The 17,866-nt window shown below is 45.4% G+C and overlaps 1 protein-coding gene across 2 annotated transcripts in view; it reads right to left on the bottom strand.

Annotated features, from left to right (window-relative positions):
• The window catches only part of RNGTT (RNA guanylyltransferase and 5'-phosphatase), a 2,962,270-nt gene that overhangs the window by 800,784 nt on the left and 2,143,620 nt on the right, over positions 1–17,866 (bottom strand). For both annotated transcript variants that reach the window (XM_069606512.1, XM_069606514.1), the window contains exon 13: positions 2,738–2,838. In XM_069606512.1, coding sequence (XP_069462613.1) covers positions 2,738–2,838 — 101 coding nt within the window. The remainder of the gene's footprint in view (positions 1–2,737; positions 2,839–17,866) is intronic.

The following is a 17,866-nucleotide window of genomic DNA, read 5'->3' as shown; positions in this document are numbered from 1 at the left end:
GCGTTTGGCCCGCCATCTCGACTTTGATATGGTCATGTGGGTGTTGGGACATGCATTGCCTTGCCTAGACTCTGTACCAGTTCACTTGTGCTATGTCATGGTCTCCCCTACAGGGATCTGCAGGGCCACTTACCTCCTTCCGCGGTTGATGCTGCACCCGTCTCCATCTCGCATAATCCCTCGATGGACTCAGGACTGATGAATCTGCTAGCCGTCTCCTCCCAGGGATCCCTCGATGGACTCAGGACTGATGAATCTGCTAGCCGTCTCCTCCCAGGGCATCAATTTGGCAGGGGGGTCGGCACCCCCGCCTGTGGACATGGCCTCCCTCCGATTGCTGGCCATGATATTGCGTACCCTCAACCAGAGGTCATGCCACCGCTTCCTGCAGTCCCTCACGCTGCGCGAGGTGGTACCTACGGCTGATACCTTGCGGGCTACCTCCTGCCAGATTTGCCTCTTTTGTTGTTGCACCTCCCGCTTCTTGTCGTGGGATTGGATTATGTCTGCATGTGCAGCTAGAGTGTCCGCTAACATGGTCAGCTCAGCGTCTGAGTAACGCTGTTTCCGCAGCCGGGGGGGGGGGGTCTTCCTGGTAGCTTTTGACATTCTCTATGGATGTCCACTGTGCTCTCCAAATATTGACTGGTCGTTCGGGAGGATTGCAATGGATTGTGTTTTTAGAGATGGCCGCCGGCCCATTTTCCGTTCCTGCGCGATGATGTTATTTCCAGGTCCGGTTTTGCGAACCCGGTATTAGCATGGTGGTATTACTGGGCCGGTATTTAGGGGTTGCTCCTAGGCGGTGCTGGTATCGGCGGGTGCCGCGATGCCGCCATCGGGGGGTTGGAGGGCCTTTAGCAGCATGCCGGTTTTTCCATTACCGGCATGGGGGTTCGCGCGTGCTCGCGCACTCATAATCACCCGCTATTAGCGGGTTCATACGAGCACGGACCCGCTCTTACCGGCATGCCGGTAATGAACCCGTTTTTACCGGGCTACTCGTAATGAGGCCCATTGTGTACTAACTTACAATTCTTCAAAACTGCCATGAAAATGCAACACAATAATCATAACACTTCAGGACACATCTGCCTCCTCTGTTTTGCAGAACTATGAATACAAGACTGATATGCATCCATGCTATCATGAAACATTTGTCCCCTGCTGCACCCTCCCTCTGTGTTTGTAGCATCTATTTACTACTTTCCCAACCCCTTATCTTCCCTTTACTCATTTTCTTTCCCCCAGAAGACTAAGTTGTGGATACTCCAGGAGTGGGCCCATTATGCCACTTAACAGACAGCCTTAACAGTCAAACTACTATGGTGGTTATTTAGCACAATATAAAAGCATATTAGCATAGCATAATATTTTTCAGACTTAATTGTAAGGATTAAAAATAACTAACAATTACATTCACTTATTTTCTTCTACAAGGAGGAGTGGGTATAAAAATGAGGTAACCCATGTATGGTGCCATTTCTGAAATTCACACCAATCCATAATCCTGTTGGATGATAGCTAATCCTGTTGCTGAAGAGGAAGAGTTTGCAAACCAAAGTGGTTCATATGAAAAGAAACCCAGCTTGGGCCATAAAATAGAGACACTCAAGGGACAAAAATGCACAACTAAGACATAGTTCTAAGCTTTGCTTATCTAAGACTGTAACCATAAGAAGAGACTTCAGATATTCGAAGTCATGTTAAACAGCAAACAAATGTGAATGGTCAAAAACATCTACATAGTCTGGAGTGTTACTTGTATCTACTGAAGACCGTCATACGAAGTACTTCACAAGAAAACCCTCACAGGAATTTGAAATTATAATGGTCCTCCGGTTTGTCATTTAGGCTCAGGATTACCATATTGCATTGGAAGGAGACATCCCAATATCAGGTCTTGGAATTATGGTGCTCAAGCAAACCAAGAGCAATGAGAGCCTCAGAAGACACTTTAGCCTTAATGATTCTCATATAAATCAGTTCCCTTCAAAAGAAAAGATTTGATTTCATTTTATTTTGGATATTTATGGATATTTATTGAGTGTGACCCTAGCTTTCAGCAGCAACAGAGTGATGTACATGAGTAGTGTTACTGGCATACAAAAATGGTTACATGGTCAACAGTCTTTATAACATGACAATGTTTGACTGGTTTTACCACCATTCAATACAGGGTAGCAGGGACAAGTCAGCATTTACAATTAGTGGGGAACACATAACAGTGTTTTGAGAGGATACAGTGATGTACAGAGGGTGGGCTGTAAAAGATGTTTAATAATTATATTTATTTAGTCATTCTATTGAGCACTACAGGTAGGTTTGTGCCAAATTTAGTGCACTTGTCCCCCAACTGATTTTATAGAAACAGGTATTGGCTCAACGATCTGACACCCTTGGTGATGTTAAAGTCAAGGACCCAGCAGGTTGTGCTCCAGTTGACAGGGTTTAGCCTCTCGGCAGAGTACCGTGGAGGCACAGTCAGTGAAGATAGGGGACAAAGCTGTGCTTCAGTTCCCATATTGGCAACAAATGTGGGTAATTAATCCTGTAGGAAAGCAAAGGACGTGTTACTGCCATTTGGTATGCAGTTGTTCATATTCTTATCTGTATGAGAGCATTTATTGTGTGCTATGGGCTGCAACACACTGCAAGAAACTGTCACAATGTTATCTGTAATTGAAGAGAAGGTTACAAGAGAAACAACATCCACATTTCTGGACCAAGTACATACCCTTCTCCACCAACCCTCGTGATCTTCAGACGAAAATCCACTGAATTCAAACTGGGAGGCTTCCATTTTAAAATATCATCACATCTGCCAGGTCTGTATTTCTGAAAAAGATTGGAAAACCCCTGGTTATTCTATGAATTAAGTACACTCTAGGCCGCTGGCCTCCGAGCTTGAGATTTTTTGTACAGAAAGTAGTGCTTAATGAAATACTTGCATAAACACAATATTAAAGGCTTCAAAACCCCCACCTCCCCCATGTACACTACACCTGTAACCTTGTCGATAGTGCAAACAGGGCATCAGCTGCGGGACTTCACAGTTAAAATGTCATTGTTTTTAGTTCTTCGTCTCTGCCGAGTTTGAATCTCTTAATAAATCCGCTTACGTGCTAAGCACGAGTAGGTTCGTGCTGAATTCCCATTTGAAATCAATGTAGGCTGCGCTCACTCCCGAAGCAGGGAACAAAACTAACTGCATACTCCATAATATCAGAATTTGCCAGAGTTTTTTTGCATAGGGAAAACTACCGGATATGTTCAAATACTATTTAATATCATGATCTGCTGTTATCATCGCAAAGCCCCTGGCATACATTTTCAATAACAAAATTTCTAAGTGAGTTTCCATTGAAACACTGGCAACAATAAAACAAGTCTAAAAAATGTATGCCTATGAGACAGAACATGCCGTCTGTAAGGAATCCGTTAATGGGTCTAGTTATGAACAAATTAACGGTTAGGGAGTGCTTTTCACTGTAACGTGAAAGAAGGGCTGAGAAGCATGTACTAGCTATTTAAGTCTGCGCTTAAACGTAATAGTGAGCTCAGCGGCGTGTCCAGGGAGTGGCCTGGGTTGGCACACTGAATGACCACCACATTATCCTAAACTATGATCATTATGTGTGTGTCCACTGTACTTCATGCCACCCCTGCATGAGTCAGTGCCCCACTTGGGCCACCCCAGTCAAGAGTCTGGACACGCTACTGAGTGAGTTGGCTTTCTTCAATTGCCGATTGCTGTGAATAACGTCATCAATGCTATGACATCACAAATTGTGGAAGTGGCCGACATTCTAAAAGGATTGAACGTGTGAAAGCATGTACAGGGATGCCGTTAACTTTAAAATATTTGATGGTAGTAGCTAATTTCTGTACTTTAAGTAGGAAACGTTTTTAAGGTTAACCTTCTAAAAACTCAATGTGGCATGTATGGCATCCAGGTTGCCAATAGACAGACCTTCAAAAATAAGCAACTGCAAAGGAAGTAAATCTGGCTTCACAAATCCAAGGGGTACTGTTTTCTGTAAAACCCTGATAGGAGAGAAAATGCATACCCTCTAAATTGGCAAAGATAGACCCCCTGGTTTTGCCAATGCTTGTTACTGCCAGCTTTACCTTGAAGAGAATTCCCAACGCTTCTCCTTTATAATGTCTGCCAGACTGTCCAGCTCCCAGTTTCCTCTGCAGCCTTATGTTTTAATTTCTCTGAGAAACACCAATAATACGTGCTCCAGAGACCAGCCAGGTCTCAATTTCATGGAAACCAAATAAGCTTTTAAAAGCAACAATTGTCTCCCCAACATAATATTAGTTGCACCAGCTCCTACAACATGTCTTTTCACTATAACAGAGAATTCATCAAGATGCTCTCATAATTCATCACATATCAGCTAAAACGACCGCTCCATTAAGTAATGCTGCACGTGCTCTGCTGAGAGCTACAGCTTTCTCTAGCTAGACCTAAAAAGGAAGCAAACTCCTTGAAAGCCCACAGGCCGCAATAAAAAGTAATCACATCCAGTGCATTTACATTTTATGTTTGAGCCAGCTTGAAGAGAAGCACTAAAACAAAGCATGTGCTGTTCAATCATATTGTTGTTTTTAAAGCTGAACAGCATAACACTGCAAGGGAGTAATGGAAATACTTACAGACGGGTTTTCATAAAAGAAAATGTAAATGAACATTGTTCGTCCATTATATGCACAACCCTATAGAGCAGACAATGCCTTAAAACTAAGGTAAGTGCTACTTCTATGGAAATTTAGTGGTGGAAAGGTCCACAAAAGTTCAACTCTATAAACTTGCTCTCTAGTCGTAATTATTACTAATACCTGGGGACATTAACCTGCGGTAAATTAATTCAGGATGCAGAGATGATTTATGTACTTTTATTACGTTTTTGTTCAAATATTTTAATTGATTTTTTAAGTGCCTAAGCTACATGAAATAAAAAGCAAACAAAATTACAAACAGTAATGAAAGATAAGGAGGAGGCAGCCGTGTGATAAAGATTTGAACTCATTTATGAGAAACATGCCTTCAATAATGATAAAACTACAACTTAGGGGTTGCTCCTCAAGGTCATTTGATCAACTGGAATCTCCCACATTCACCAAATAGTTTTTCTTGGCAGGCCAACTTTCCGGAGCATTGGCATTTTGGGAAATAGCACATGATTTTAGTCCATAGTGGAGGTGGGGTAGCTTACATGTAACTTCTGTTCTCCAGCATGGGTCTTGCATGGATGCACATGCAAACCCTCCCTACTTCCCCTCTCCGGCTCTTCTTGGTTCCTACTGCCAATTTGTGGGGACTCATGAATATTCACCGTTGTCAGGGTGGGAATCCTCGGTAATATTAAAGCAGTTTCCTTTTAAAGCTAAAACTGCTTGTCGCTTCTATAGCCCATTGTTGTCACTTTAGGGCCTACTGCCCCAGTCAATGACATTCATCCTCCTAAGCTCCACCATCTTCAGATTTGGTCGCACATATAAAGTGGCAGTAGGAACCAAGAAGTGCCAGAGAGGGGAATTAGGGAGGGTTTGCATGTGAATCCATTTACGACCCATTCTGGAGAACAGGAGTTACAGGTAAGTAACTTGTTCCTTCTCCAGCATTGGGTCAGAATCACATTCCATGACTTTGATTACACAGCAGTACATATACACAACCACGGGAGGTGGCAAGGCTCACAGAGGGAATACACTTACCCCTGGAACAGACTCACCTCAAACAAACAGGTTGTTCATGACTGCTTGGCCGGATCGAAGTGATCCAACCACGGCTGATTTTGCCGCGGTCGGATCGTTCGCATGAGAAAGGTGCGAACTACCAAAAGTTTGGACTTTCTCATGCAAACACACGTACACTACGGGGGCTGCAGGGGTGTCCCCCGCAACCCCCGCTCACTATACCGTTAAGTGTAGTGAGAGGGGGTTGCGGGGCACACCCCTGCAGCCCCCATTTTTTTCTCTTTCTTTTTATTTTTTTTGCAGGTGTGCTGTGCGGGAGTCCCCCGCAACACCCTGTTCACTATACCACACAGTATATAGTGAGCGGGGTGTTGCGGTGGACACCCCCGCAGCCCCCACAGTCTTTTTTTTTAATTTTATTTTTCTACTTACCTGCAATGCTACCACCAAAGGTTCGAACTTTTGGTGTTCGAACCTTTGGTGGTAGCATTTTTAGATCTAATGGTTCATTTGAACCATCAGATTCGGGCAAAAAGTACAAACCCGCTTGGCCAGCCTGGGATTCCTCCCTGGAATCCCATTCGACACAATATACTCTTGTGAAGGTGTGGGTAGAGCTCCACATAGTAGCACTGCAGATGTCGAGCAGGGGCTGTCAGATGAGTACAAAGGCAGTGAATATGGCAAAGGGAATGTGCACAAGATCAAACAGTGAATAGCTTTGAGTCAAACAACATGCACACAGGAACCAAGACATATCTATACTAAAACCCAGGAGTGCAAATAGAGTGTGACAACAATACGAATATATAAAAAGGGATGTGGGGTAAGCACTTAGAAACTCCTTATGGTTACAAGGTAAGTCGGCAAGCTCCTTACCCACAATTGCTGTTACAGGTACTGACAGCGCAAAGCCTGCGTACAGGGCAAGCAATGACAGGATCTGTGAGCTAACACTCTTGATGGCATTGAATAAGGCAACTTAAAGACAGTACTCACGGGGACGAGAAAAACAACTTGAAGCCCACGAACCCTGTTGATCAAACAGGGATCCAGAATGGCTATAACAGCAATGGGAGGATAACTAATTACATAAGACTCAAGAAAAGGGGCAAGTAGGAATAGGGATTACAGAATAGTGAGGAAAACATAGGCATTCACACAGGAGCTAGCTGCAACAGCACACCAGATCTAATAATCAATGGGAAAATAAATGCAGAAGTGCAAGGGAAACACTGGAATGGATTCCAAGAGAAAGTAAAGGGACAGGAGCAGAGAAAACTTAAATTACAAAGGCAAACCTCCCCCACCCATCCAAGGAAAAAGGCAGGAAGCTAAATCTATAAAGAGGAAAGACTAAAGCATTAGGGTTTACAGCAGCAAAGGTCAAAGTCAAAGAAATATAGAACACAGGCAAACTGGGTTGCATCAAAAAGGAAAGCACTGACAAATGCTGCCTGCAAACAGAGGAAGACAGAAAGGGAATCTAAGAAGCATAAATCAATTAAGCACATTAAATTCGAAATCCAGGGATAAGGAACAAGAAATAAAAACTAGGAACTAGGCACAAAGCTAAGAACCAGGAACAAGGAAAAAGGGACCAGACACAAACAGGAACACTGCATCAATGACCAGCACTGCACTGAAGCAAACGGAGGCTTTTAAAGCTGCTTAACGAGCAGACGCCTCAGGTGTGCTGCTTGCTGCACCTGCAACCACCTGTGTTGCCTATCCTCCACCCAACCTTGTCCTGCAAGGGTGGAGATGAAGCAATGGGCCAGGCATTTTGGGAAGCATAGTCATTTGATTAAAGCAGCATGCTGGCTGCCGAAAACCTGGTATGGATCTGGAAGAGAAGTAGCATGGAAAATAAGGATTTAGCGCTCCTACTTCATCACAGCATGGTAGCCTTAAGGCTCGGAAGGAAAGCCCAGTAAAGAATGAACCCCAAATCATGCCCCCAAGTGGTGGGAACGGGAGCTACGGGAGCGAATCGTGACAGGGGCACACCATAGAGAAACAATGTAGTTGCTGCAACGACTGGTGGAATGGGCTCTCGGCCAGCCTGATAGCAGTCTGTCGGCCAGACGGTGGCAATGCGTGATACAGTCAGAGAGCCACCTGTCGATGGAAGCCTTAGACAAGGCCTTCCCATGTCCCAGAGGTCTGAAATTGACGAAAAACTGGGATGTTTTTCGAAACTCCTTTGTGCGTGCAACATAGAACTTGAAGGCAGATGCATCGTCCAGCGAATGCAAAGATCTTTCAGCAGGTGAAGAAGGGTTTACAAACAAAAACTGGTAGAACCAAAGGCTTTTCCCCAACACACCTGCCCGAGGTGATCGCCACCAGGATGGCTGTCTTCCATGACAGAAACCTCAAGTAGGCCCTATAAATAGATTTAAACAGCGGTCCCATCAGTGTTGACAGTACCCCATTGAGCTCCCACCCAGGGGCAGGAGCCTTCACCAGAGGGTATGTTCTGAAGAGTCCCTTGAGGAACTCCTTAACTAGCCTGTGCGACCACAGGGAAAGCTTGCCTGGAGCCGGGGTGTACCGTGGTATGGTGGCCAGGTGTACTTTGATAGAGGCATGGGCAAGGCCAGACTTGGCAAGCAAGAGCAGGTAAGGAAGAAGCTCTGGTGTTGTCACACACAGCTGAGAAATCTTCAGTGACTGGCACCACACTGTAAAGCACTTCCACATGTGTTTGTAGCAAGAGTAGAGGGGGCCCTGGGCTTGGCTAGAAGGTTCTTGCATTCTAAAGGCAGCAAGTAGTGTCCAAATTCTAGGGCTGAAGGATAATAATTACTTTTTTATAATAATTCGTTTTTTATATAGAGCTTTAATCTAAAGTGCTTTACATGGGACATATTTAGATATATTACTATTATTACCCAAGCCAGGCCATGAGGCTAAGAGATGATGGGTCATGGTGCTGGATTGACCCTCCTTCTCTGGAGAGCAGTTCTGGAAGTGGAGGCAGTTTGATGGTTGGAACCACGGACAGATGGAGACGGTCTGAGTACCAGGTCTGGACCACGCCGCTGCAATGAGAATCATCTTGAAGTGGCAACATCTGAGTCTGTTGATCACTCGTAGCAACAGAGGAATCAGCATACAGGAAGAGGCCCTCCTAAGGGAACAAGGAGTCCCCCAGACTCCTTAGCTGAGAATATCTGCCGGCAAACTTCTGACAATTGGCACTGGCAGCTGTCGCAAAGAAGATATGAGGCTTGCTGGAGCTCCCATTCGTGGCAGGACCGCAGCCTGATGTGTTGATGTGCAACTCCTTCTCTTCTGGGAGCCAGAGGCCTATGGCATAAGAATGTCCTGTGTGGGCTCCCCAACACTCCAGAAAGGTGTCGGTTGTGACTGTCGCCGATATGTGGGGATCTGAAAGGGAACACCCTTGTGACAGATTCAGGCGAATTGACCACCATTGCAGGGCCTGACGGAATGCCTGATTGAGGGTGATCTTGGCGTTCCATGCGCCAGTGATTTGCTGCAATTTGGCATCTAGAAACACTTACAAGGGTCTCATCTGTAGTCTGCAAAAGGGAACTAGATGGATGCAGGAGGACATCGTCCCCAGCAGGGACTTGATGGATCAGACTGTTGCAACGGAAGCGGTCGATGGCCTTCACTCTCTCTTCCAGAGGAGTCGCTAGGGGACCCAGGAATAGCATGTTCTGAGATGACGCTACACAGGAATTCTGATCAATTATCGAGAATCCCAGAAGAGTTTGGGTCTGGATGGTCCCTGCGGTGTGCCAGATTGTCAGCACATGAGAGCGGGCTTGGATCAGCCAATCGTATAGGTAAGCATAGATGTGGATTCCCTAGCAATGCAGTTGCACTGCCACTGGAGCCAAGCACTTGGTGAACACCCTCTGGCTAATTTCAGGCTGAATGACAGAGCTTTGAACTGGTAATGGCTTCACTGAACAACAAAATGCAGGAGCTTCCAGTGTCTGCGATGAATGGGGACGTTGAAGTAAGCATCCTCCAAGTTGAGGGTTTCCAGGAAATCTCCTTCCTCCAGTTGGTTGAGCACGTGCTGTAACGTGACCCTCCTGAATTTGTGGGATTTGAGGAATTTGTTGAGGCGTGGCAAGTCTAGAATGGATCTCCACCCTCCTGACTGCTTTCTTGCCAGAATCTATCTGGAGTACACACCGGAGCCCTGCAAGCCATCAGGGACTGGCTCTACTGCCCCTTTGTTTAGAATGGCTCGAACCTCCTTTAGTAGCTGTGCTACATGCTGTTCTTGTCTTGGGATGGGAGGAATTTGAGGGCATTTGTCCTGGAATGCCAGAGAATGACCCTGTTGAAGGATATCGACCACCCATTTGTCTGTGGAGATGTTGCCCCACTGGTCGACAAACTGTGATAACCTGCCTCCCAACTGGGGTGCGGAACTGAGGGAGCGGGCCCTGGGCGGGGTCATGCTTGCTTCTGCGTCTGTGTTCCAGACACTGGAGCGTGACGACACTGGCTGTCACTACTGTAGGCCTGGGAACATCCCCTATATGCCTCCTGGGTGGCAGAATGAGAGGGTTGGCGATAGGATGAGATGAACCCTTTGGAGGACCTCAAGACTTTCCCTTTAGAGGAGTGAAAGGACAGCCACCTCTGTTGGAGAGTGCCCAATGAACTGTCTTGGTGTCCATTTACATGGCCTGTAGGATATCGTCGACTGCCTTCCCGAAAAGGTTGTCACCCTCAAATGGCATGTCCACCATATTTTGTATGTTCATCCGTACAGAGGTTGGTGGCCTGGAGACAACCTTGGCAGAGGAAGGCCACTCCATTGCTCATCTACCGAAATCCCGAATCTGCAATGTCCAGGGCAATGGTAATAGCATGGTCGGACGTACCTCTCCATCGTGGAACGACGCTAGGGCCTCAGCTTTTTGTCCATGCCAGCCTCCCAAATGTCATCCAGAAGGGGAACTGAAACAATAGTCCTCTTGGAGGACTCTCGCCGCTTAAAAAGGAAACCTTCCCTTTCTTCTTCTCAGGCATGAGGTTGAACAGCTTCACTGCCTGTGAGATCATTGAATGAAACAAACCGATCTCGCCTAGCGGGAAATCCCTCAACGTCAGGAGGTTCCCCATCTGCAGGAAAGTAGGAATCAAACTATCAGTCCCCTGTGTGTCCTGTGTCGTGACAGTATCGTTATCAGTGTCTGTCTGGACTGCCTTTTCCACCACAGGAGGAGGTGCAACCAGAAATTGTCGAGGGGTAGCCGGTGCTGGTTGAGACAGTGTCAGCTGGGCTCAGGGAGGCATTGGAGGGCATCTTGATGGAGCAGTTATGGGAGCAGCAGGTAGGCACAGCTGGATTTCTGACACCAGCGTGTGGAGAGGGGTCAAGATGTCCACTGACATATCCCTTGGTGCTGCAGGAGCCTGTGATGGTTCACGAGGCAAGAGGCTAAGAGGCCAAGCTGGCTGGTAAGATGGTTGAGCCCCTTGCAGAGGCCCTGCCAAAATGGGATCCGGCTCCGCTTGACCGCCCCTCTCGGTCAGAGTAAAAACCCTCTGGTAGGTCTTCCTCCGAAGGCATAGGGGAGTGAATAACTGAAACTGGGATGACACCATGGGAGGCCCAAAAAGGAGACGGGGCGAAAAGTGGTACAGCCTTGGTGGGTCTAGGGAGAAATGCAAGAGCTTGAAGCATCTCTCTCGCGCTCTCTCTCTCTCTCTCTCTCTCTCTCTCTCTCTCTCTCTCTCTCTCTCTCCAAATTCGAGTCCCTAGGAAAAGATGAAATCACCAGGGCATGCAGATAGGAAATGGTGCCGCCGTTGATGAGGCCATTGTCGGTAACACCAACGGAGGCCTAAGTGGCAAAGCCACCCTGGGAGTGGTAATCGTCATCACAACAGTTACTGGAGTGAACGAGCCCCTCGCCGGGATTGAAGCCATCAACAGAAAACGAGTCTTCATGGATGACATTGTTGATGGGGTAATCGTCAACAGGGTAATGGCCTTGGTAGATGAGGTTGTCAACGAGTCCCTCGACGAGGTCCATGACAGCGGTGAGGTTGTTGACAGTGGAGCTGCTGATGGGTCCCTTGATGGGGTGCGAGTCGACCAGCTATTTTGCTTGGCAGCTGGCAACAGCGATTTCCTCACAGTTGGAACCTTTGCGCTCAACGGTAGACTACCCGTAGGGAGACAACGACCAGTGTCTCTCAGACTTAGTCCCCGCACATGCAGCAATCGTCGAATTCGTCGTCGTCGGTGTGTGAGATAATTTAGCCTTTTTGGATATCTTCCCCAAGGAAATGTCCTCAAAGGATCTTGACCTCTTCTTGTCAGAGGGAGCACACTCTTTGGGTCTGCTGACCCTGGAAGAGGCATGAATGTGGATAGAGTTTGAAAGTGAAAAACTTTTTGGAGTAAGTCTGGATTGTTTGCTTCTTTTGGCATATGGCAGCATATCTCCATTTCATGGAATTGGTAGGTTTTCTATAGTATACTCGACAAAAGGGCATGCCACCTTAACACGCAGGATGATGTGTGGTGCACCACTTAACTGATACTCTCTATGACAAAAGTAGTGTGTAGTATGATCAAATGGAAGGAATGACGGAGTTCAGGATAGCATTTGACATTGCCAATAACTGATTGTGGCAATATCGTGATACATTTACTGGGGTCCAAAAAACAAAGTTTATTTCCGGTTATATGTTTGGTTTGTGTTAATTTTCCATTTCCATGAATTGGATAAGTTCTTCACATGCATTTTCTGCATGACAGAGCTAAAAATGAAGTTGGTTGTTCTAAATTGTCCAACATACAACTACGTTCTGAGTAGCATCTAAACCAATACTCTTCTTGCCTTGCATATTTGGCAATATGTTCGTTCTATTAGGGTAATATGGCCTTTTCACATTCTTCCCCAGTTTCTCTTAACATATCGAGAACATCACGAGGATCTCGACCACATAGAAGTTTGAATGGAGAGAAACCTTTGGAGGCATGGGGGTTTTCAGAACAGCAAAGAGGGCCCACTTTATCATAGTGTCCCAATTTCTCCCATCAGCCTCTACCAATTTAAGTGCAGTTTTTAAGGTCTTAATAAATCATTCTATGAGCTGTCAGTTTGTGGGTGATACACTGAAGTTTGAAGGATCTATATCTGCAGAATTTCTTTTACTTGGGCCGGCTCATGAAAGTTGCTCCCTGGTCAGTTAGGATTTCTTTAGGGAAGTCCACTAGGGACAGGAACGAAGTAGGTGTTTAAGAATTTTGTAGTGTTTGATGTCATAGAGAAAGCCATTGGATATCTAGTGGCATAGTGCAATATGGCTAAGATATACCAGTTTCCCAATTTAGAAGGCTCAAGGGGGTCAACAATGTCCATTCCTATCCTTAAAAAGGGTATGTCAATAATGGCTGTAAGAGAACTGGTGGAGGAGTAAGAACACTGGTCTTCTGACCGAGTGGGCAAGCCAGGACGACATTTTTAACCTCAGCTTATATGCCTGGCCAGTAAAGGTGGTTTAGTATTAGCGCCTGGGTCTTAACAGCCCCTAAATGTCTAGCTGTGAGATAGGTGTGGGTAATTTCTAACACCACTATCCTATGGCTATGTGATAGAACAATTTGGGAGCAGGGAGTCCCATTCGGTCCACATCCCACCATACATGTATGCATGTGATATTTTACTTGAACCTTCTGTATTAATGTTGAATCTGTCTTTTCCTCTGTAACATTCGCCTGTTGTGACAAAGTAATATTGTGTGATCCTTGATTAGGAGTGATGTGGACCAGGAATTTCCAGTCACACTGTGAAGTGCACCTGTAAGAGTAATACAGGGCATTCTACAGGGCCCCTTTTTGTGATGGGTCCTCAGGTAATAGAATGTCAGAGTTGCTTCTGCGCTGTACGTACAGCACAGCCATGAGGTAAGAAAGAGAATTGAATATGCTCCAGTTTACCACACAAATGCCCAACCTGATATAGAAGCCTAATTTCCATTCACCTTCATCCTGCATAACGACATATGTTCAAATATAGCAGGCAGCCATAGAGTCCCATAAGAGATCTCCACAAGGCGTGTCTGCAGTGATCAAAGAATGTTCACACTGGCCAAAAGTCACCAACTTGAGAAAAATAAATCACTTGCATGCTTCAAAAACAGCCCATAGCGAGCCTGCATACACCAGCAACATTCCGACTCCAGCTATGGAGCCACACATCAGAACCATTACTTCAGACTTCCTGTAAAATGGCAGCACAACCTTTTACGCATTTGATCACTGCAGCACATCATTTGGCATACTTACGAACAAGGCCTTAGGAATCAGTCACAATGCGACCCACTTAGGGGATCAAGGGAAAACTTTAAGGGGTTAAACTGAGGAAGTATCTAATCACTTACGTGTTGTGGGATAGAAGGGGGAATAAACCATTTGCAATTTGACCGGGTCATCAAAGTAATCAGTCACCCTATAAAAGGGACCAAGGGCCTATACGGCGTGTGGATGACTGAGTTCCTCCTTTGGAGGCAAAGGGAGGAAGGAAGGAGAGCCAAGAAAGGAAGAAATTACTTGAGACAGTGTTCCAATAAGCTGATGAGGGCTACACACCTCCGACTTTGGCCATGACAGAGACCAGAGACAGAGGCTCAGAGAATGTTACAAGAATGCTGAAGGCTATATCTCAGATCCTGGTAATGAGATATTGAGGAGAAGAGAAAGCGAAGAGCCTGCTGATTACTTTCAGTCAGACATTGTTGGAGACCATACATAGAGAAGTAGAAAAACAAGATAGGGAGGGCTATCTCCCAGATGCAAAGGGGATGTGAAATGCGTAGGAAGAGAACTGATAAAACCTTTACCCAGCAGGGCAACTCATGACTCGTAGGTTAAAATCACAGAGCCTGACAAAAACCCTAAACAAGGTGGTCGGGGGAGAGAGAGAGTTGCTGGTTAAGACTGTGTAAAAAGGTATGAACATCAGTCCAAGAGGGCGACCCACAAGTAGAGGGCGAAATATTTGACCAGATCAATAAGAAAGGGAGGAGAATATGTTGCAGGTATGCAAGTCCAAGAAACCAGCTTGGCGCTGTAACAGACTTCTTTTTCAGAAGTATGCAGGGTGCAATTACCATGAGACAGAAAGCTGGACTCAAGAAACGTATAGGGCGCTATATCCTAGAAACTTTGTGCAGTTAGGGAAAATTAGGGAAGACAAGGTTTTCTGTAATTCACACAGAGTTCATCCATCCTGAGCACTTTAGTGTTAGTATCCTTCTTTGCTTTCACACTTGATCCTGCTACACTCGATAGAAGTTAACCTCACCCATCCTGTTATAGAGAAAAATGTGTTGAACATGACTCACAACTCCTGTGTGCTAGGTTGATTCATCGTCAGACTGTCTTTAATGTGTGTGCTACGCCATAACATGAGCCACTTTCATATAATAGATAACACGTAGTTATGATTTAGTATCAATTGTAGATCTGCAGATTTCAAGTGAGTTGTACGATAATCAGAGGAGAACATGTGTGTTTGCCTGCTACCTAATCTGCCACCACTAGGGAGTACATGTAAAATAAAACACCTATTTTACCCAGACGCTGAACAATGTTCCTTAGTTTAATGGAGTGACCCATGACTGCATGAGAACGCAGATGATGAATGTGTACTGCTGATGTATATTTACAGGTCAGCAAGTCAATATTTTAAAACCATGCATCTGTTTGATTAGCTGTTCCTTCATCCACATTTATATTCAGCTTTTGTGTCTATGACACAATGGTTTTGTCTATTGTGACTAATCTGATGATGTTGTTCCTTCTCCACTTGGGGGAGACCGTCCCCATGGGGCCAGGGTGGTGCATCCACAGTACAAAAGTCCCCCTGGAGTGGGACAGGGGGTGCACTAAGGGAGGATCACATGGGGGAGAAACGCCCTTATGGGATTAGGGATGATCATGTTCAGAGAACACGGTACTCCCCAGCAGTAGTACACGTAAACCCTTCTAGAATCATACAACCTCCCCTCTCTCCTTTTGATAGGGCCAGTATCTGTTATTGTCAAGTTAGTCAAACTAATATACTTGATAACATTTTAACCTCAGAGAGTGCCAAGCATATAATATTTGACTGTATGTCATGCACTGAGAAGAAGTTGACCAGGGGTCCAAGGATCACTATGGAGAAACAGAATAAGCACTCTAGCTTCTTAATAACTGAAAAGATGATTACTCCTGTCCAAAGATCACGCTGAAGAGGCAGAGTGAGCGTTCTAGCATCTCAGTAAATGTGATTGGCCCAAAGCACTGTTGTTTTCCAACGCAGGAGTTTAAACATTTCACAGCTGAGAGGCAATGCGAAAACGATCCTCCAAGGAGGAAACCGGCAAGCCTTTCAAGTGAGAAAGAAACGAGAGCCAGCAGGAGGGAAGCCGAGAGCGGAGGCGGAGAATGGGAGTAAGGTACTAGAAGCAAGGATTTCTCATGTTAATGCGTGTAGAACCTCTGGGCATCTGGAGCACTGGCGAAGCGCCCAGGAGAAGGGACTCACCCTGGGAAGAAGCAGATGCCAGGAAAGCCTGCTGACTACAACGAAGTTCTGAACGCGACCGTAGCCTCCAGAGAAGCAGCAGCTGCTCGGGAAATGCTGGTACCTTCCAAAGGGAAGCAAACTGGTATGCAGGTGCCCGAGTGGCTCAGGAGGTCTGGGGGAGCCAGGGAGTGAAGGCGGAAGACGGAGCAAGGAGGTCTGAGAACCTGGGAACAAAGTGTGAGTCTGGGACATGCACCTATATGAAATCCAGAAACAAAAGCCAATCTGAATATCGCGCATCTAGTACCCGCACCCAAAGAGGGACAGTCCATGAGAGGACGAAGGCTTGGCAGAAGGGTATTCCAAGCCAATTTGAAAATTGTGAGTCTGGGTCCCGCACCCAAATGAAAAGCTCATGAAACGATGACTGGGACCTGCACCAAAAAGAGCGACAGTCCAGGAGAGGACAATTGTTTGTCAGGGAAGCAAACCAAACCATTTTGAATACTGCAAGTCTTGGACCCGCACCCAAAATAAGTGAACACCACAAACTAAACAAAATCCTACACTTGCCAAAATTAGTGTGTCAAGTTGGTCGGATAAACAGGAGAAGCATAAAGAGCAAATTCATGTGTGCTGCTTATTGACATTTGTATGAGCAAAAACAGGCCCGTGTGGCTGCAAAAAGAGAGAAACATTATAAGAAGGAATCTAGGGGAAAGGATTACAACCCTAACACAGGAGTTCTACAGTTTTGAACATTTCTTTATTTTTGACACTAATGAATACCAGAGACTGGGAACCTTTCTGTTGATTGGATTTACAAAGAACACTTTACTTTAGGAAGAGATCATCCTTGCATAGTTGATTTAAGTCATGTTAGGGACAGAAATAAACTTTTTTGAGACACGACAGAGGCACACTGACAATTTACTTTGTTTTCTTAGAAGTGGGAAAATCCCTCTCAGTATTAGGGACACAGGCATTTTTCCTACCCTTTTTCATATAATAATCATGCCCCATTGCGTCTGAGCCTTACTTCTGCACCCTCACAATATTTTGTTTTAGCTGTGTTAGTTCGCTTGTGTACTTTATGTAAATATTCATGTTTGTGACACTACTTTTAGTCGGCACTCCTTAACTTCAATGGATTATTTGTTTTCTACTTTATGTTTAAAAATAAATGCACACACTTTCTATGTAATACCTTCACTAACTAATTTGCTGTTCAGACTTTGTTTGAAGTCGTACAATTGCTTGTACTGGTACTATTAATTATATTAGCATTATTTAATATCAATTAAGAGTTAATAGGTCTTGAGGTAAGGGGAGGGTTTGAAAGTGAAGGGAGCTGGGAGCTATTTAGCTCATGCTTGCAGCCAGTAAGAGGCTGGTTACCTTGACACCTACCCTAACCTGGAGCTACTGTTGGCTCCTCAGGCTATCTGATGCTAAACAAACACCCCTATGTGAATTTAACTCTGCGCTTTCGGGACAACATAAAAATAAGCATTGGAACACAGCTATATGACATTTAAAGCATATGGGGTGATACATAATGAACACAATGATATGTTTACATTTTATTATAAGTTAGCTTTGCGGAAAGGTATTGTGACGAACCCACG

The sequence above is a fragment of the Ambystoma mexicanum genome, chromosome 4p (assembly GCF_040938575.1).
Source record: "Ambystoma mexicanum isolate Mex_15411 chromosome 4p, UKY_AmexF1_1, whole genome shotgun sequence".
NCBI lineage: Eukaryota > Metazoa > Chordata > Amphibia > Caudata > Ambystomatidae > Ambystoma > Ambystoma mexicanum.
This window is presented reverse-complemented; position numbering and strand designations above follow the sequence as displayed.